General features: G+C 45.5%; 1 protein-coding gene and 1 pseudogene across 2 annotated transcripts in view; both read right to left on the reverse strand.

Annotated features, from left to right (window-relative positions):
• Positions 1-22,190, reverse strand: part of NCAPD3 (non-SMC condensin II complex subunit D3) — a 146,094-nt gene that overhangs the window by 42,793 nt on the left and 81,111 nt on the right. For both annotated transcript variants that reach the window (XM_030221959.1, XM_030221958.1), the window contains 2 exons: positions 20,011-20,145; positions 7,337-7,557 (listed from right to left, as the gene is read on the reverse strand). In XM_030221959.1, coding sequence (XP_030077819.1) covers positions 7,337-7,557; positions 20,011-20,145 — 356 coding nt within the window. The remainder of the gene's footprint in view (positions 1-7,336; positions 7,558-20,010; positions 20,146-22,190) is intronic.
• Positions 9,628-14,794, reverse strand: LOC115481504 (annotated as a pseudogene).

The raw sequence follows: 22,190 nt of genomic DNA on the forward strand, positions 1-22,190 counted from the left end.
TTACCTTCCACACGATAATGGTAAGCACTAATCGCACTAAGGTGATTCCTTACTGAGTTGGTCTTGAGGCCAGACTCTGATAAGTGTAGAAGGTATTCAAGCAGGTTCTGTGCAGGGCAAGAACGAGGTTCTAGGGCCTTGCTCTCACACCAAACGACAAACCTCCTCCACTTGAAAAAGTAACTCTTTTTAGTGGAATCCTTCCTGGAGGCAAGCAAGACCCGGGAGACACCCTCCGACAGACCCAACGCAGCGAAGTCTACGCCCTCAACATCCAGGCCGTGAGAGCCAGAGACTGAAGGTTGGGGTGCAGTAACGCTCCGTCGTTCTGCGAAATGAGAGTCGGAAAACACTCCAATCTCCACGGTTCTTCTGAGGACAACTCCAGAAGAAGAGGGAACCAGATCTGACGGGGCCAAAAGGGCGCTATCAGAATCATGGTGCCGCGGTCGTGCTTGAGCTTCAGTAAGGTCTTCCCCACCAAAGGTATGGGAGGATAAGCATACAGGAGGCCGGTCCCCCAATGGAGGAGAAAGGCGTCCGACGCTAGCCTGCCGTGTGTCTGAAGTCTGGAACAGAACAGAGGCAGCTTGTGGTTGGTCTGAGAGGCGAAAAGGTCCACCGAGGGGGTGCCCCACTCTCGGAAGATCTTGCGTACCACTCTGGAATGGAGCGACCACTCGTGCGGTTGCATGACTCTGCTCAGTCTGTCGGCCAGACTGTTGTTTACGCCTGCCAGGTATGTGGCTTGGAGGAGCATGCCAAACTGGCACGCCCAGCGCCACAGCCCGACGGCTTCCTGACACAGGGGGCGAGATCCGGTGCCCCCCTGCTTGTTGACGTAATACATTGCAACCTGATTGTCTGTCCAAATTTGGATAATTTGGCAGGACAGCCGATCTCTGAAAGCCTTCAGCGCGTTCCAGATCGCTCGGAGCTCCAGGAGGTTGATCTGCAGATCCTTTTCCTGGAGGGACCACAGACCCTGGGTGTGAAGCCCATCGACATGAGCTCCCCAACCCAGGCGAGATGCATCCGTCGTCAGCACCTTCGTGGGCTGCGGTATTTGGAATGGACGTCCCAGGGTCAAATTGGTCCGGATGGTCCACCAGAGCAGTGAAGTGCGGCAACTGGTGGAGAGGCGGATGACATCTTCTAGATTCCCGGTGGCTTGGAACCACTGGGAAGCTAGGGTCCATTGAGCAGATCTCATGTGAAGACGAGCCATGGGAGTCACATGAACTGTGGAGGCCATATGACCCAGAAGTCTCAACATCTGCCGAGCTGTGACCTGCTGAGACGCTCTGGTCTGCTAAGCGAGGGACAGGAGGTTGTTGGCCCTCGCTTCGGGAAGGAAGGCCTGAGCCGTCTGGGTATTCAGCAAAGCTCCTATGAATTCCAGAGACTGGGTTGGCTGGAGATGGGACTTTGGGTAATTTATCACAAACCCCAGCAGCTCCAGGAGTTGAATAGTGCACTGCATGGACCGGAGGGCTCCTGCCTCCGAGGTGTTCTTGACCAGCCAATCGTCGAGATATGGGAACACGTGCACTCCCAGTCTGCGTAGGTATGCCGCCACCACCACGAGGCACTTTGTAAACACTCGTGGGGCGGAGGCGAGCCCAAAGGGCAGCACACAATACTGAAAGTGCCGTGCGCCCAGGCGGAATCTGAGATACTGTCTGTGAGCTGGCAGTATCGGGATGTGAGTATATGCATCCTTTAAATCCAGGGAACATAGCCAATCGTTTTTCTGAATCATTGGCAGAAGGGTGCCCAAGGAAAGCATCCTGAACTTTTCTTTGACCAGGAATTTGTTCAGGCCTCTCAGGTCTAGGATGGGACGCATCCCCCCTGTTTTCTTTTCCACAAGGAAGTACCTGGAATAGAATCCCTGCCCTTCCTGCCCGGGTGGTACGGGCTCGACCGCATTGGCGCTGAGAAGGGCGGAGAGTTCCTCTGCAAGTACCTGCTTGTGATGGGAGCTGAAGGATTGAGCTCCCGGAGGACAATTTGGAGGCAGGGAGGCCAAATTCAGGGCGTATCCGCACCGCACTATTTGGAGAACCCACTGGTCGGAGGTTATGAGAGGCCACCTTTGGTGAAAAAATTTTAACCTCCCCCCGACCGGCAGATCGTCCGGTACGGACACTTTGAGGGCGGCTATGTTCCCGTGGATCCAGTCAAAAGCCCGTCCCTGGCTTTTGCTGTGGAGGCGCAGGGGGCTGCTTAGGCGCACGCTGTTGACGGGAACGAGCGCGCTGGGGCTGTCCCTGTGCCTGACGAGGCCTTCGGGCCGGCTGGTTGTACCTACGCTTTGCAAAAGAATAGGGTGCAGCCTGCCGGGCCCGGGAAAAACGTCCACCTGCTGAGGTGGATGCTGAAGGCGCCCGGTGGGAGAGCTTGTCGAGAGCGGTTTCCCGCTGATGCAGTTGGTCCACCATCTGCTCGACCTTCTCACCAAAAATGTTATCCCCCCGGCAAGGGACGTCGGCCAGTCTCTGCTGGGTGCGGTTGTCCAGGTCAGAAGCACGCAGCCATGAGAGCCTGCGCATCACTATACCTTGGGCCGCAGCACGAGATGCCACGTCCCATGTGTCATAGATACCCCTGGACAGGAACTTTCTGCACGCCTTCAGCTGCCTGACCACCTCCTGATAAGGCCTGGACTGCTCCGGCGGGAGCTTATCGACCAGGTTCGCCAGTTGTTGCACATTAGTCCGCATGTGGATGCTCATATAGAGCAGGTATGACTGGATGCGGGTCACGAGCATGGAGGATTGGTAGGCCTTCCTCCCAAACGAGTCCAGAGTGCGAGACTCCCGCCCCGGGGGCGCCGAGGCGGTATCCCTCGAACTCCGTGCCCTCTTGAGAGCAGAATCCACGACCGCCGAGTCATGGGGCAACTGGGGCCGCATTAACTCTGGGTCAGAGTGGATCCTGTACTGGGACTCTGCTTTCTTGGGAATGGTGGGGTTAGTTAACGGTCGCACCCAGTTCCGAAGCAGTGTCTCCTTGAGGACATTGTGCAGCGGTACCGTGGAGGACTCTCTAGGTGGTGATGGATAGTCGAGGACCTCGAGCATCTCGGCCCTCGGCTCTTCCACAGAGACCACGGGAAAGGGAATGCTAATAGACATATCCCGCACAAAGGAGGCAAAGGAGAGACTCTCAGGAGGTGAGAGCTTCCTCTCCGGTGAAGGCGTGGGGTCCGAGGGAAGGCCCGTAGACTCCTCTGAGGAGAAATATCTAGGGTCCTCTTCTTCCCCCCACGAGGCCTCATCCTCGGTATCGGACATAAGCTCGTGGAGCTGAGTCCTGAACCGGGCCCGGCTCGACGTCGAGGCACCGAGGTCTCGGTGTCGTCGAGCGGTGGATTCCCGCGCCGGCGGGGACGGAGCTCCCTCCATCGACGGGGACTCCACCTGCGTGGCGGTCGAGACCGGCGCCGCAAGCGGCGGCGGTGTCGACGGCCCCGGCGCCGGGCTAGAGCTCGCCGGCGCCACAGACATCGGCGCCGAGGGTGCAAGCACCCCCGGCGCCGGCACAGCCTGGCGCATCAGCCCTTCCAAGATCCCCGGAAGGATGGCTCTGAGGCACTCGTCCAGGCCCGCTGCCGGGAAAGGCGGTGGGGCCGGTAAGGGTGTCGGTGCCAGAAGCTGATGGGGGCCAGGAGACGGCACCGAGGTGCCGGAACCCTGACGCGTCGGTACCTCCACAACCGATGGGGACCTCTCCTCTCGCACCGAGGGCGACCGGTGACGACGCTTCTTGTTTTTCTTTCGATGCGCGTCACCGGCGCCGGGAGGTATGGAGGAGGAGGAGGACGATCCCCCTCGGTCCCGAGGAGCCGGGTCAGACAGGGTTCGGTCCCGTGGGCCACGGGCTGAGGGAGTGACCAGGGCCGACTGCCCACGCGGCCGCTCACCTCTACCCTCGCCGGCGGACCGGCGGGCCGACGGGACCTGTTCTCCTGGGGTCGATGCCATCGGTGCCGATGTCTCGGGCATCGATACCGGTACCGAAGGACCGGGCGTCGATACCGATGCCGTCGAGGTCGACGTCGAGGTCGACGTCGAGGGGCCGGCGCAAGTTCCAAAAAGACGGTCCAGCAGAACTTGCCTCGCAACCTGAGTCCGTTTCCGGAGACCGAGACACAGGGAACACGACTTGATATTGTGCTCCGGCCCGAGGCACTGGAGGCACCAAGCATGGGTGTCGGTCTGCGAGATCGGCCGGCCGCAGCGACCACACTTTTTAAATCCACTCGGGACCTTCGAGGACATCGACGGAAAAATCGCGTCGGCGAAGTCAAAGTCGTCAATGGTGGCTGAAATCACACCTCGAAAAAAGAAAACGACCGTGCGGCCACTAGGCCGCAACGCGGCGTCCCCGCTGGAAACGAGGGAAAAAAGGGAGCGCGTGCTCCACACGCTCAGGTTTTTTTTTTTTTTTTTTTTGAAAAAGAAACCGGTAACAAAACGAAGAGAAAAAGCAACGATCCGCGTAAACGCGATCGAAAATCCGGCGGCTGAAAACAGAGAGAGCGGCAAAGCACAACTCTCTCCAGACGCGGGAAAAAAAGGAACTGGCGGGAGCGGTCGCGCACGGGCGGGAAGACGGCCGCGCATGCGCGGTGGGCGTGCCCTGCGTGCCGACCGTCCCGCGAAGCCTTTTCCGGTTGGTGAGGGCTGCCGCGGACGTCACCCAGTCGTGAGAACAAGCAGCCTGCTTGTCCTCGGAGAATAAATGTTTTGTACTTTTTTGGGGATCTTACCAGGTATTCGTGACCTGGATTGGCCACTGCTGGAAACAGGATGCTGGGCTTGATGGACCTTTGGTCTGTCCCAGTATGGCAATACTTACGTACTTATGTAAGCTGGTGTGGGTGAAATTGTAGGCTCAGCAAGAGGGTGTGTGTGGGGGGGGGGGGGGGCTAGCATAATGACTATGCTTAACAAGGACATAGGTCAAACCATTCTCTAATGAAAACTTATGCTTATGTGAATGACAGGCCCTAGCTGTACATGCTATGAGGGAATAAATGATAGAAGTTGGAAGATGGTAGAAAGTGCTAGAACAAGATTCACTATAAAAGGAAATAGAATATTCTGGAAAGATGCATATTTATTAGGTAGGAAGGATAATTATAATTAAGATAATGAAGAAAGGAAGAAAAAAAGTATTTAAGAGGAAACAGAACTGAGGATGGCGAGCCTCAATGTGCCTACACTAGTAGGTGGACATACTGACAGCTCCCAGGGAAAATTCTGTTCGTTATTTACTACATATTATACTCTATTGGGATTTTATTTGTTGATATTTCAATAACTACTGATTGGCTTGACTATTTGAATGAACATTTATTATGTCTAATACTTATTTAGGAGCCAGAGTTTTTCTTGCCTGGGGTTCTGCCTGGGGAGCAAGGGTCCACTACTGTATCAGAGGCAAAGACAGTAGTACAGAAGCTCATCAAGGACCTTGGTGAGGCTCAGCGTAGCTTCTTCCCAAGGCGTCTGCGGGCCTGGACCAGGATCACTTCCATGGCTGGGAGATTCTGATGACTCAGATGTCTTTTGCTGGGGGGGAGGGGGCGCTCTGCCTTTTTTTTTTTTTTTTAAATAGGGCCCCAAGGACAGCACAACCAGAACTCCCACTGCCACCCAAGAACAATCTTCCAGTTTCTCTCACTCCTATAGGGTCAGATGGACTTCACAAGCTTCCTCACCTACCATCTGCTGCAAACTGATAAATACTGGCTGGCTGTAGACTGAAACATGAAGATGGAGGACCACAGTTCACTAAGAAGTGCCAAAAGTAAAGAGGTTAAATGCACTGTTAATCAGAGATAAGGGTGTATAGAGAACCCCCCTATTGCTTCTAAAGGGAGAGGGGGAAGCTGAACAACTTCAGAAGAGACAAAGAAAGCCCTTCTGGCAAAAGAAAAACACTTTAGAGTTCAGTTCTTCTCTTTTATAATAATGCTAAAATTTATTAGCGTAAATAAATGGTTACAATAAAAACTCCCAGTATTACAGAAAATTGAATTCTTATTTATAATCAGTTCAAATTTCAGTATAAGGAAAATAAAATCTCTCTGTTTCTTTTGGAAGCTTAACAAAATCTGACTGCCACAAGATGTGCTTGTCAGATTACCGAAGCCTAATTTTGTCCAATCACTTAATGCCTTTTGGTGTTCTTCAACTCTGACCTCTAAGGTCACCTTCACATAATTCTGCTTCTTTGGTATTTTTCCCAATTATCCATCATTTGCCCTTTGTAACATCCTTCCCTCGAATACTTATCACTCATATTTGTCCTCCACTGAGAATGTCCCTGTGTTATGTTTAGAGCCTGTTTGACGCAAACAGACACGTTAAAGTTTATGGCCCATTACTAGGTGTCTGAGAAGACCAAGAAGACACAAGCTAGCTAATTGCCCAACTAGATCATAAATAAGGGATAAGTTATATATACAAAGCTGGCTGATCTGCAAAACCAGACAGCTCTACACTAAACAAAGGTGAGAAGGGCAAACAAAAGGGTAGGAGACATCTGAAGGTGAAAGTTGGACATTGAGAGAGGAGGGGTATGAAATGAGGTTGAAACATATGCACAATGGACAGCAGAAGGAGGTGGAGAAAAGTGAAGCAAAAGATGGGAATGAAGGAAGTGATGGAGAAAAAGAGATACAAGGAAAGGTAAAATGGAAATAAAGCCAAAACCATGCCAGCCACATCTATGGTTATTTGGATATAGAACATAGGCAATGCCATGCCACTTTGTCCTGTGCTGAAGAAGGCATTCCATTCCTATGTCTAGTCAATCCAGAGATTGCACTTTTAGATGATCATGACAGTAATACAACCAAAATAGACCATAGTTGGATTCATTTCACTTTACTATCTATCTGAGAGGTATTGCATGGCGTCTCTCCTACTGATCCCTGTGCTTATAAATACTCAATGGGGAAAAAACGTTTATTTATAAAAGGAATTCTTGGGGCAACTGTTCTATACACCAGTCAGATGCTTATGAAGTTATTGCAAAACTAGCAGCTCACAAAATGGACAGCCGTCTGCTCTCCCTTCCAGTATACTTTTCCAGTGCCAGGCAGTGACACTTCAGAAAAGAAACCCAATATATTAGTATTGATGGGGCAAATGTTCAGAATGTCAATCCAAGTAAACAGGAGGTGGCTCAGAAGAATAGTCAGTATACATTTAATTTCATGAATTGTCTGCATGTTTAGCAAAAACCGTGAAATCTTAACTCAAAATTTCCTGCTTTGCCACCTCATCCACACACTGTATCATACATTTTATCCACCTACCTAAGCTCGTATTTCTCTGTAGTTAAGAGAGTAAGCAAGTCCCAAGCCAGCTTCTGGCTGCTGTCATCCTGGCTGAACTTCTTATAGTGCTTAACATGCTGTAGAATGAGCTGATCCAAGCATTCCAGAGCCTTCTCCTGAACAGAGTTTTCAGAGTCAATCACCACAGGAACCACACCTGTCAGCCAGGTCTTCTGTATCATGATGTTGTGTGACTGAGCCTATCGAGGTAGAGAGAGGATCCAGACATATGCTTGAGTACAGACAGCAGCCATAGATTCTGCCATAGCACTAACCTTATAAACTCGTGTTTGGTTGTTCTATAAGGATGGACAAGCCTGCTGCCTACTCATAACAGAAAACAAATGGGGGAAAGCATGCAGAGCAAGGCTCTTAGAATTCTTTCCAACCTCTCTGCATACGTTGTGTTTTCTGGTGAATATTTTAGGGATAGGATGGTGTGCAACTTACGGGCATATTTTGTGGGTGTAGGAGCGTTATGCCAAGTAGTGGAGCAGCTGCAGGGACTAGTTATTGGATGTAGGGTAGTTTGCTGTGTGATGGATTTTGGATTGTAGGGACAGTTTGGGAGAGTAACACAGTAACATAGTAGATGACGGCAGAAAAAGACCTGGACGGTCCATCCAGTCTGCCCAACAAGATAACTCATATGTGCTAATTTTGTGTATACCCTACTTTGATTTGTACCTGTGTTCTTCAGGGCACAGACCGTATAAGTCACTATCCCCGCCTCCCAACAACCAGCCCCACCTCCCAACCACCGGCTCTGGCACAGACCGTATAAGTCTGCCCAGCACTATGCCTGCCTCCCACCACCGGCTCTGGCACAGACCGTATAAGTCTGTTTGGGAGAGTAGAGAATGAGTCAAGAACTTTGAAAAGGTATAATTCTCTAACTGCTTGGTTTCACACTATGTGCATTTCTATGCTACAGAAGTTGAAAGTCCTTTTCACTTAAAAATGCACTGGACAATTTGTTTTTTGAGTGGGGGTGTTCTCTAAAACCCCTGGAACAATTTAGTCCATTTTCAGACTCAATGTATCTTAATACCTCTTCCTTCATGCCAAGTTTCACCCATTCTGTCAACATTTTCAGAGAGTTATTTTAACCCCAGACTAGAAGAATGCATGAGAAATTTCCAATATATGCAAAATGTCTCAAGTAAATTCAATGAATTTGAAAATTCCTCCCAAGACTTAAGTTGTCAGGAACAAAATGCACTCAAGAAGCCCATCCCTTATGCTCCAACAGTTCATTAATGGGAAGGATTGGTAGCCGCAGCATAGTATATAGTGCATTTTCTTCTTTCTTCACACCCACACACCCATACAGCCTTCTTTCCCCTCCTAAAATCCACACTCCCTTCTTCACCAGCCCATCCAAGTACAATCTTCTTCCCATTTTTTCCATCCTACCTGCTCGCCTTTACACATTTTCTCCTCACCCTCCTTTTTATTTTTTCTAGCCTAATGGAAGTCAGAATTATGCAAAAGGGGTCAAGAATATTTTTCTGTATGGGGCCATTCAACAGAATGGAATGAAAACTTGGCATGATGGGGAAAACCGGTAAAAAGACAAATCAAGTTTGAAAATTGACTAAATTCAATTGGGGGATTCAGGGAATAAAGCGTGGGATGAACACAGAGTATCTCTAATTAGAAAATGAAAGTTAAAACCTAAATGGCTGCATGTATGTGGATGTATCAAGTGATGCTTAGATGGCGATTACAGCTATGATGAATTAGGCCGATACCGGGCAGCAACTTTAGTGGCTGGAACATGAGGAAAGTGCTGGACAGACTTTTACGATGTGTCCCACAAATGAGAAGACACATAGGCTGAAGTGGGCTTCAACAGCAACTCCAGCAGTTGGAACATTAAGGATAGGGCCAGACAGACTTCTATGGTCTGTGTCCTAGAAATGCCAAAGAAAGACCATGCTCAAGTATATAATATCACATTCACTGTTGATTTAATTATTTATTTGCACATTTATACCCCACGTTTTTCCCATAGTTTGCGGGCTCAAAGTGGCTTACAATGCACTGAATGGCTATTGCCAAATCAGAGGTGATATGGTTACAATCAAATTAGATAGAATAGAAGATACAGGGAAAGTAGATAGTAGGGAAAGGTTAAAAGAGACTAAAATGGACCGTAGATATGTTAATCCGTGGAGTAGGCTCAACCTCTTATGACTGGAAGAGAGGTAAATCAACTGGACACATCAAGATGACCCTGCAAGATGGAAATGGAGTCGAAATCCACTCTAATAACCGACCACTCCTGCTCCCATGGCAACTGGTGCAGTGACCCACACACTCTCCGACATCTGCAATGATAAACAGCTGAGAGATAAGTGGAAGCCGATATTCAAATCATGCCGTCTTCGCAGCTGGAATCCGAAGGGCAGCACTTTCCAAGAGGTCCCAACGGCGACGAGATGATACAGGGCCACAGCACTAAAGCCCAGGCTGATAAGAGTATGGAAGCCATTCACTCCTTCCTTCCTCCTCTTCTTACTCTCATGCTCCTTGGAGCGGCCACTATCTGATGGCCGCTTAGAGCCTCCATGTTGTTTGGCTTCTTCTAAGAACTTATCCAGCCCAAAGGGATCTTCCTCAAACTGAACAGGTGCCTCCCGGTGTTGCTTAAGTTCAGAGCCAGAAAACTCCTTGTCAGGACAAACCTGTTTGTCTTCATCAGAGTGTCTAGGTCATCGCCAAACGTGTCTTTATCTGCATTTTTGCTGGGTCTGTAGATATTCTGAGCCATTTCTTTACCACTTCTCCATGGCTGGTCATAGACATAGTCCTCATCTTCCCCTCCAGCAAATCCACTGTCCATGCCCTTACTCTGGTTGAAGAGCCTTTGATCATACTGAACTTCATTGGATGTTCGGGGATTAGGTACTCCTAGAGCAACAAGTCAATGACATCTCGTTCTTCATTTCGCTGTAGCCTTGACCTTTTATCAGGGGCAGCTCTAGAAAGATTGCGGTCATGCTATCTCTCTTTCCGACGATCAAGGCAGATTTCATCTCGCTCCCGCACTTCGCCATCCTCTTTCTCTACATGAGCTTTGATTACAGCTCTTCTGTCCCTAGCAATCTGAGCCAACTCGCACAGCTTCTCCTCTTTTTTCTCTTTTCCCTTTTGAGACATTTTTCTTTCCACCTGAGCACACATTTCCACTGCTTCTCGAGCCTTCCTGTCAGCAATATAAAGAGCCTCGGCAAGTTTAACAAAGTTTTCATTGATGTGCACCGTCTGAAGGCCTCTGTCATCTGCAGCCAGACACTTATCCAGTGGAATGGTGTATCCCTTTGCATTTTTCCAGTTTGAAATACAGGGAGGAATCTTCCACTCCTGTTGCTCCTTCACTGTCATCTTTCTGCTGGGTGAATGCATGACTGGTGCAGGGGGTGAGGGGGGCCCACGAGGTATTTTCTTGTTAATCTCGAATCTGGGTGGTTCCATTGGGTCTTTCTGCATCTCCACCATATGAATCACCCTCTGTTTGGCTCCTGAATTAAATGCGACACCCTACTGAGATGGTGTATACCTGATGTATTGGACTGGGGCTAATTTGTCTGCTGCCCGAACTGGCATGGCCGCAGCCACCTTCTGACACACAGACTTCTCTAGGGCCTGCCTTGTTTTTTCAGTCAACTCCTTGATCATCTGGCCTCTGCAGGTCCGGATCATCTTCATTCATAACTTCTTTAGGAACCAGATCAGTGTACATGCTGTAAATCACCTTGTCTTTAGATTGTCCTTGACGCACGATGGATTCATATTTAATTTTTCCCTCTGCATCCACCTGGACAGCCAGAGCATTGGACATTTTCTTCTTCCTCCCCATAGCTAGGGGGTATTGTGCCAGATGAATCTCTGGGAAAGCACCCCCATCTCCAAACTCCTCCAGGGAGCGGGGGATCCAACCATATGAATTGATAATGTGACTATTGGGCAGACTGGATGGACTGTTCATGTTTTTATCTGCCATCACTTACTATGTTACTGTTAATCCTCTCTGCTCCCGGGCTGATGCGCAGACCTCAGCTCTGACACAGACACAAGCATCAGATGTCACCTGACCTACTGGCATGTGCATGTGGCGACCTCTCAGCTTACAGTGCCAGTGAATCAGGACACGTCTTACATGTGCACACCAGTGTTCCAAGTTCCAGCTTCCTTTCCTTCCTTGCCTGCAGTGCTGCGGCTCAAACCCAGAAAGAGACAGAGCGCCGACTGGAAATTTTTTTTAATGTACCACTAAATTCTTGTGGGACTGAGTGGAGCCAGGTTAAATTATTGCGAGGACGGGTGGGGACAAGTTAAATTCTGGCAGGGACAGGTGGAGATGGATAAAATTTCTAAGATTTCTGTTCCCGGGCAACTCTCTTCTCAGGACTCAGGTGGTTAGGATTGCCAACTGTCAGACTTTAAAAAAAAAAAAAAAAAAAGGTGGTCAGCAGAATGTTACATTAATATTCAGAAAGAAGGAGGTTGGGTAATATATCTGGACATTTATCCGTGTTTAAAATCTCTATCTACAGTGCTCTATGGTACAGAGTTGCATGGGAACAGAAATCTAACCCATCCCCACCTCAAGTAATCTTCTCCATCCCAGCCCCCAGCCCGCCCTGCCGCAGTCACCTTGATCCCTCCCAAGAAAGCCCGATTCTATAAGCAGCAAAAATACTAGTAAAAGTTAAATCTGTATTCTGCTAACATACAAAATTAAGACACACATATCCATGAGCAGCATATGTCTCCCTCTTCTCTCCATCCCCTTCTATCCCATGTGTTCTAGTTCTCCATTTCCCTTCTCCACTCATTCATGTACGTTACCAATCTTTTTTTTTTCTCTTCCCTGCACCCGCACTCCCTCCACCCTTTTTACCAAGGAGGTTAGATAAAACAGGAGACAGGGTGAGACTATTCAGCCTGTTATATGGGCTGAAACCAGTAGGCAGAAATTGCTGCCACACTGGTTCACTCAAAACAATAGCAAATGGTATTGAAAACAACAGCAAAAAAATTAGAAATAAGGGACTTTTTTTTTACATTTATATCACACATTATCCCAAGCAAACTCTGGTTTAATGTAGTTTACGTTGGAAAACACAGTGAGACAGAACAGAATTTAGTCATATCATAGGAGCAAGTAGATGGATATGTCTGAAACATTTAACAAAGTTGAGATTAGCATATCATACCCAACTGGGCATTAAAAAAAAAAAAAGGCAAGTGTATTTTATAATATACCACTGCAATCCACAAAACAAAGTAGTTCCCACATGCTTTTTATTTCTTTTGATGATTTAGGCACAGGGAAAAAAATTAGATTTTAAATGCTCCCAGGTTTCAACCCAATTCATGTTTAATGTGGGATATAAGTGTCATAAATAAGTAAACAGATAAATAGAAATGCTGAATATTGAGCACCTGATTCTCATAACATGATGTCTGTTTTAGTGGCCCTTTGCCAGGGAAAAAAAAATCTCTGAATGAATATAACAGTGCTAGGGTGTCCCTTTAACCAGTCCCCAACAAATGACACACTGATTACAATTTATAACAAGTTACAACTCCACCTATGAAAAGTTATTCCATTATTATGCTTCCTCTGTGTACATTTTATTTTATTTATTTTTGTTACATTTGTACCCCATGCTTTCCCACTCATGGCAGGCTCAATACGGCTTACATATTGTATACAGGTACTTATTGTATACAGGTACTGGAGCAATGGAGGGTTAAGTGACTTGCCCAGAGTCACAAGGAGCTGCCTGTGCCTGAAGTGGGAATCGAACTTAGTTCCTCAGTTCCCCAGGACCAAAGTCCACCACCCTAACCACTAGGCCACTCCTCCAGAAGCCGGCATGTTTGAAAATATTAGTGAAATTAAATAAAAATGCTGCCAACAATAAAGAATGAGAACATGGATGCCGCAGCTCATAGGTTTGCTTGCTTTGTTTTGAGTGTACAGTGATGACAGCTGCGCGAGGAAGGGGAAACAGATACTACAGATTAACACTGTTGTAATGTTGTGTGCTAAAGAATGGGCATGTGGTTTATTTGCTGTTTATTTTGCATTTTTCTAATAAAAATTATACATTAAAAAAAGCGGCAACAGCGAGAATCAGTGGCAACTGGCAGGAAAGAGTGGGGATCTTTTCTGCCACAAAGAATCCACTAGACCACCAGGTCTGCTTGAGGTATGCGCTGGAAGGGCACCCTGTGGCTCAAGAGAGGGGCAGCAAAGCTCGGATCGCCATGCATTTCTGCGGGGACCCTGCAAGGCCTGGGTCCATCCCTGCGGGAATCCCACCATCCCCGCTCCCGTGCAGCATTATGGCACATGGAAGCAACAGTGCAGGTAGTTCTTTTCCCACATCTCCATATGATAGAGATACCGTGGCAGTTAAAATTCCAATTGAACCAGCACACTCAGCTGTGCTCTCATTCTTACTCTAAGTGGTACATTTCTATATAATTTTAAGGCACCATGGTGCTGCAGCTCTGAAGGCCCAACTGGATCCTCTCAGCTAAATACCAACCCCGACTACACACGCTTATATGACTGGGAAGATGTGGACTGTGCAGTGTATTATAAGTTCACTCTGAAGTCAGTAGTTCTCAGTCTCCATCTGCTGGTATGATTGCATAAAACCAAACATCTGAACTGGTCTAGAGGGATGCTAAGGAATAGTTTAAACAGGATGTTTCTCACTTCATAGAAACATATTCTATGGCAATATTCATCTCATATTAAAACTAAGGCATTAATCATTAATCGAGATTTTAAAAAATGAATCGCATTGCATTGTCTCCTATTTCCTCCAATCATCTCTTCTGCTCTCTTCTACTCCCAACCCCTTTCCTCGGCGCAATCCGATATTTTCCCCAATCCACGATTCAAAATCACCCCTCCCCCCCAGGTGCCAGTGTATCTTAAAGGTGTTCTTCTATTGATCTTTGCCAGCGGTGCATATGCTGCCTGCAGCCTGGTCCAAAGTTCTCTTTGACCTATCCCGCCCATGCAGAAACAGGAAGTGAACTAATCCAAATTAACATAATCTGGGCATTTATATTCCGCTTTACATACAAGACTCAAGGTGGATCCCATAGCTAAAAGACAAGTGAGTAGATCCCACCAAATTACATCCGGGCATTTATATTCCGCTTTACATACAAGACTCAAAGTGGATCCCATAGCTAAAAGACAAGTGAGCAGATCCCTGCAAATTACAATAGATTAGCCAAACTAAACCTATCAGCTGATGGGTCCATTAAGTATTGGTGAAACAGAAAAGTTTTTATTACCTTTCCAAAACTATAATAACTAGTAATCTCAATAAGCTTGTTGGGTAGCTTATTCCAGATCCCAAGACCCCGGTTGATAATAGATCTATTTCTGGTAGACATCCAACGACATTTTGACACAGGTGGCACAGTCAGTCTAATCTCCTGCAAGGACTGAAGATTTCTAGCCGCAGAAAACACAGAGATGGCCTTGGAAAGATAGTCTGGGATCAGACTATATAAAATTTTTAAACACAAACATTAAAAGTTTAAAATGAATTCTAGCTTGTACCAGAAGCCAGTGCAATATGATTAAATAGGAGGTAACATGATTCATAGGTCTGCCACCAAGAATAAGCTAGCAGCTGCGTTGTGCACATCATGCAGACGACGAATTTGAGCAAAAGGCAAGCATAACAGGACCATACTGCAGTAATCCAATTGGCTAGTAATGGTGGCCTGCAAAATTGTTTGTTATATGAGATAACTCCAGGAATGGTTTTAATCTCTGAAGAAGCTTTAACTTAAAGCTTTTCCTAACTACATTAATATGCAATTCCATACTCAAATTAGAGTCTAAGGTCACCCCGAGAATCTCAATACTAGACTGAGTGAAATATCTACACCTGACAACCTAACAGGTGCAGTGGGGGTCACCCCATCACATCCCCCTACCGACAAAAGATTAGTTTTACTTGATCTTCAAATAATTCATTTACATCCAATATGAAATTTTATCAAATATAAAAAAGACATTCGCTTGGCAGTTTCAAAAAAAATTGAGCGAGACTGGAAAAAAACAAGGTGATTTAATTGGCATGAGAAAGAAGCAATCTTAAGTGATCTCAAGAGCTGATGGAATTCACTCCAACATAAAATGGGACAACAGGGAGCCCTGAGGAACTTCCCGTTCCATTATTGAAAGAAGAACCAGTTCCAGACCACTTGCATACTACAATGTTGCAAAAATCCCATAAACCATTTAAGAAGCTGTTCCCCTATGCCCATATTGGACAATTTCTTCAAAAAGATATCATGGTTGACCAAATCAAAGGCCACTGACACGCCCAACTGCATGATCACTTGTTGGCATCCCCTTATCCAAATTCTGTCTAAGTTCAGTCATTGTTGCCAAAAGCACAGTCTCAGTACTAAAGCCAGGATGAAAACCGGACTGGCATCCATCCAAAATATTAAACCGAGGAGATGGGACAGGCCAGCGGGAAAGCTTTGCAGCAAGCACAGGCAGCATATGTGCAATGCCTCTACTTCCAGGGACCAACATACCACCTTTAAAGTAGGCTGGAGGGGGGGAAGGGGGGAGGAAGTGAGCTGCAGATCCATGCGCAGAACTGGAGAAGCCGCTAATGGAAACTATGGCCAAGGCAGTGAGCTCCAGCAGTCACAAGAAGAGCTTGATGCTGCTCACCACCAAGTCTGTGTCGCTGCTTACAGGGGAGGGGAATGGGATTTCACATATCGCTTTTCTGTGGTTACAATCAAAGTGATTTACATATTATATATAGGTATTTATTTTGTACCTGAGGCAATGGCAGGTTAAGTGACTTTGGAAGGCTAAGTGCTTTGAAAATGAGCCCCTTAAACAACTTTAAATGTGTGATTAATCGTGATTAAAAATGTTAAGTGAAATGCAGCCATAATTAAAACAACCTTCCCTTGATCAACTCTCAACAGCAAACTTATGTCCTATTTCTACCCTCTCATTTGCTTTCAAATTTATAGAAAAAGTTATACATTTACAACTGTAAACCTTTCTAGTGGGGGGGGGGGGGTGGGAAGCCCAATGCACTTCATCCAAGACAGTCAGGATTTTGCTCTTATGTTCCACATAAACCTTCCTCCTTTGATATATAAGCTCAGTTTGAATCAGGCAGAAATTATTTCCCTTCAACCTACTGCAACCTTTGATCTGGTTGATTCATCTTTACCACTGAACCACATGTCTGCACTAGGAATAAAGAGAGTCCAGTACCAGACAGGTTTTCTTATCTCCAAGACTGCAGTACAATAAAGCTTGGCCCTCACTGACACATGTTCTTCCTCATGGAGTTCCCAGGAACAATACTTTCCTCCTACTTTTTTCAATTTATTCTTAATGTCTCTAACTTCTATTTTCCAGAGTCTAGGACTTTACGGATATATTTTGCAGACTACATACAGACTTTTTTTTTTCCACAGAGATCAGTTCAGCCCAGACCTCACTTAATCTTAAAATATATGTCTAAACAGCGGCCCTCTGGTTCTCCCAACATAGGATGAAATTAAATCCTTCAAAGTCTAAAGCCCTACTTGCCCCTACTGTTACCTTTATGTCAAGGTGGCGAATTTTAGGGCAAATGGTCAGCTCTTGAGGGTCAGATCACAGTAACAAAAAGAAATACAGCTCTCAATCCAACAAGATAAAAGTCCTTTTCTTTACCGGGCAACCTGGTCTAGTTGGGTTAAATATTAAGAGTTGAGATGGTTTTTTTCTCGTACTGTCCCATAGGTAAATAGTGACAGCTATTTTCCAGACTAAAATATGTAGTTTTTACTCAGTGCTATTAGACCAAGGTGACAGTTTCTTGGTGTACCTCTTTCAGCCTTGAACATGGATGCAAAGTGATTTACAACAAAATATTGGCAAAAAAAGGAGGGGGAGAATAAGTGCTAGTGCTTTCCCGATTCCTCCAGGCCAGTCTCATGCTTCTCCAAAGGTAAATAGGTGTGTGCATTTATAGCTGGTGCTCTCTCTAAAGAAGAGGTAGGCGTTCAATAGAATAAAACTAACCTCATCTTGAGTCTTCAAAGGAAATTGGAGAAAAAAATGGTTTCTAAGTTAAATATTGCTTTTATAGAAAAGATGTTACCAATAAACTGTTGAACAAAATGCCTCTTGAATTACACATCTTTCATAAAGCACTTAAAAGCTTGGCTTTACCCATAATGTCAGTATAGTAGATATACTGATGTAGGTGCATGGATTTTCATTAGGTTTTATTTGACAATCAAGGGGTTAGGTCGAGATAGGGAAAATGTCTAACTAGAAAATGTTAAAATGTTTTGTTAAGGATGATGGGAAAGGGAAGAGTTTAAATGGTGATTTCATTTGTAAATTGCTTTGTTTTCATTAATATGTAGATGGTATATAAAATCTTTGTATAAAATAAATTATTTATAAACAAAGGCCTAAGATGACAAAAAGTAACTGAATATATATTATGACAAAATTCAAATTTTAAATTGAAGAAGTTCTAAATAAAATATGCTATTAGAATAAATTCAGTGAAGTTTTGCAAAATAGTACAACTTCAACAATATTTCACCTTAAACCAAGTTCTAAGATAACATATTCCTGTAAATAGAAACTATAAACTTCAAATCAGCAATGCTGTAGTGCAAACATCAGGTAAGTATTTTTCTAGTCTCTCCAATAATGTGACATTTTTCATACAAATCTTCTTCTGTCACGGATCTAGATCATGTGTCTTTCAAAAGGCACCCTTTTTATGGATGTCTTCAGCTTGTTCTCTCCCCCTTACTTTGGGAACTTACTAGCCTAACTTGAAAAACAAAACAAAAAAAAACAATAAAGACCACTTTGTGTGTATAAGTCTTTCCTATGTGTTCCTCAGAATCTGCTTTTCTAGTACAGTGGGAAACCTAACCCTAGAAATAAAAAGTAAAATTGAAAGTCTCTAGATAAACCCCTTCAAGCAGAGTTTGCTCATTCACTCCAGTCCACAATGCACAAAGCATAGCACTACTTCAGTTCTACTGCATCACACTTCAGGTTAAATGGTACAGGAACTTCTGTGACTTAATTCAAAATTTCCCTCTTCAGTCCAATTCTCCTGTACATAGCCTCTAATGTCTGCTAGGCTATCCCTTTGCAGGACTACTCAGTCTACCAATACTGCCAGGTTTAATTAAATTTTGGTTCTTAAACCAAGCACAGCACTTCTAAATTTTCTCTGGTTTTACTTAAGGGCCCTTTTACTAAGGTGCGCTGAAAAATGGCCTGCGGTAGCGTAGACGTGTATTTTGGGCATGCGCATAATCATTTTTCAGCACACCTGTAAAAAATGCCTTTTTTAAATTTTTGCTGAAAATGGATATGCGGCAAATTGAAAATTGCCATGCGTCCATTTTGGGTCTGAGACCTTACCACCAGCCACTGACCTAGCAGTAAGGTCTCGTGCGTAACCGGATGGTAATGATCTATGCATGTATAATGCCAAATTACCGCCCAATTACTGCTCGTGCCCAGAAAATAAAAGTATTTTCCAGTGTGTAGCGGACACGTGTCAAAAATGAAATTACCACAAGGACCACGCGGTAACTCAAAATTGATGCAACTTAGTAAAAGGGTCCCTCAGACTAAAATCCAACATACAACTGAAAAGCCAATATATTTTATTTTGTGAGAAAATTATTAGCTTCCTCTCACAAACTCCATGCCTCTTCACATGGATCATACCACCTCTTTCTTTTGAGATGCAGCACCCCCCCAAAAAAAATAAAATACTGATGTTTCGCAAACCTCTTTCAGTCATTGCCTTTTCAAGCAGAGAATTCCAGTCTCATCCCCCTGCACTCAATACTTTTATTTTTCTTAAACACGCTTTAAAATTCTCCTTTTCACTAAAAAGAATCAAATAAGAGTACTGCTGTTTCAAATGCCAGTCCAAACTTTCAGCAATTAAAATATGTTTCCTTTCTCTGTCCTTAAAATGCTTTTCTATGCAGGTCAGGTCACCTCTCAAACACAGCCATTTCCTGTCTGCACTGCTCTGTGTCATGAGATTAAAAAACAGCTCTCTCAGCAGCCAATCAGAGCCACGCATTTTCTCTTTTCTTTTTTTCCCTGGTCTTTCAGTGCAGGCAGAGAGTTACACAATTTAAGTCTCTTCTAAAACTACTGCTCTCCCCAGTATCAGGGTCATGTCTCCCTTAGACCAAGGAAGAGTAGTAATTTTAAAAGACCTACATTTATAGCATAAACCAGGTTTTTTTTTTGTTTGTTTTTACAGGTTTCTTAACAAGAACAGTTATGTTTTGCTTGTAACTACCAAAACATGTGCTATTTATTTTCCCTTTCACCATCACCACATTTTTTATTTTAGGAAAGCAGAGAAGCTAAGGCACTGAGAAATTTCTCAAACTTATACACCAGAGCTTCCCAAACTGTGGGTCAGGACCCCAAATGGGGTCACAAAAACTGCATTTGGAGTTATGACTTGGGTGAGCTCACCAGATGAATCACTAGACTGCATCTCTGATGGCCACATTTGACCATCCCCATAGAGGTAAGCACTGTTCTATGTTTTCTTCCTTACCTTAAGGAGGTCAGTCAATGACTGCAATGCTTGTTTTCGGACCGAGATCGCAGGGTCCCGACAGCGATCCTGTAGGACAGATAAATCCTCCGATGTGCATGAGATCAAATTGTACTTTAAAATATTCATCAACACCTGGAAACAAGTAATAAAGCAAAAAAAGTTATATACAAGAGAAAATCAGAGAATAATATTGTGCATGTGGTAGGTCAGTAGGAACTTTTTCACACTCTACAGAACCAATTTGGCAGACATGAAATGTCAGATGGTCTCATCTGTGTTCATATTATAAACATGATTATTTATAAATACTTATGAAAGACCCAGGACTAATATGGGCAGAAGTTATAAGTCTGAACTAACATGCAGATTACTATTGTTTTGGCAATTAGATCATACTGCATCAGAGAATAACCTATCTATTTTGGGGGGAGCAATGTAGAGTTCTGAAGAAGCATGGACGTTGCAGGCCAAGCCCCTGATGTATTAACAGAACTGCATGTGGAGTTGGGAACTACAGTATACTGGAATGTCATGGTAAGTAAGAGGGAAAAAAATAGTTACTTGTCCACAGTTAAGTGTTTCAAGGACAGCAGTTCAGTCATAACTGGGTGATGTTTAGAAATGGAAAGACCTACACTCCAATCTTATGCAAGAAGCGTGCACTATCACCATTACCTTGGTGAAGGTTCTTAGCATAGTGGCTAGCATAAACAGGTAGTGATAGACCATCACTGCAAACAGAGAAATCACTAGAGTTCTTCTTTTATTGAGACATGCAAATAGGCTTCCGTGAGGTTGGAGGGAACTGAGGAAGTCTCCTCATAAAAGATGACAATGAAATGTAATGTCTCCACTTGGAAATGGGGAATCTTGAAGAAACTGTTGACCTTTTTGGAGATCCAAATGTGCCAGAAGGGGTCCCCTTTATTTGGCACCACAAAATAGAAGGAATACCTGTCCAGTCCTCATTCCTTTTAGGGCACTGGCATTATGGTCTCCAGATACAGATGGGCCAATGTTTCCTGGACTATGGCCCTTTTGACCTGAGACCCACTCAGGGTTCTACAAAGGTCTTCAGGAACAGGTTCCCAGAGAACTCCCAGGCATAGCTTTTCTTGAATAATTTCCAGAACCCAAAGGTGGGATGTGACACCAGCCCACTGAAAATAATAGACTGGCTGAATTTTGGAGCAGACCAGCTGATCTTCGTGGCAAGTGCCCCTTGCGGACCTGATCCTTCCTCGCAGGTTGCTTTCTTGCTCCCCCCAAAAAGAGAAACCGGGTGATGCTAGATCAGGTCAACCTTTTAGCCTCCCTACCCCTACCCTTATTCGTTGAGGCCCTTGGCATTCTTGAATGATTCTCCAAGAGCTGCAGGACTCGGGACTTCCCAAGGTCCTTCATCAACTTTTTGAGCTCCTCTCCAAAGAGAAACAGCCCCCCCCCCCCAAACCCCTAAGAGGCAGCTTGTACAGATGTGCTTTAGAGGCCAAAAGAATTTTGGTTTTGGTGGCCTGAAATTCGGATTCGGGCTTGTTTCAGTTTTGTCTAGGAATCAAACTGCTGTGCTGTAAGCCCCATTCTTCCCGCCCCACCCCTCCCGGAACCACATGTAGGCCCTCTTCAGAGGGGGCATGCTCAATCCCCAGTTGCTCCTACCCATGTCGGCTCCACTGAACAGAAATAGCTGGAGGATGAGTCTGGAGCCAGCATGGGAAGCCGCAACTGTGAAATCGCTCCTATCCCGATTAGCCACTAGACCAGCCAAAGCGGGGGGGGGGGGGGGGGGGGGGAGGGGGGCAGGGCAGGGGAAGAGTTGTTTTGGTTGCCTTCTAGCATGCTTTGGAGGTTGTACCCATTGCTTAAAAGCTGAGACACGGGAACGGACACTGCAAATGCTACCGCCAAGATGGCTACTTCTAGGTGCTTCAGTAAGGCCCAATTGCTGTTGAAGTTGCTGCAATTGCCCAGATACCATTGCCCAGGTTCCTAGTTTTGAAATCCTGCTTCAGCGACACCTCTATCTTACAATATTAAGGATCTTTCAGCACTGTTCCCTCTTCCACCAGAAGAGTGATCTTATCTACCACTGTCACCAAGGCATTGGTCTTAGCGAGCTTCAGCAGACTGCCATGCAATTGCTGGGAGAGGAGGGTAGAGTTTGGCCATCACACCAA

This window comes from Microcaecilia unicolor, chromosome 12 (assembly GCF_901765095.1).
Source record: "Microcaecilia unicolor chromosome 12, aMicUni1.1, whole genome shotgun sequence".
Lineage (NCBI taxonomy): Eukaryota > Metazoa > Chordata > Amphibia > Gymnophiona > Siphonopidae > Microcaecilia > Microcaecilia unicolor.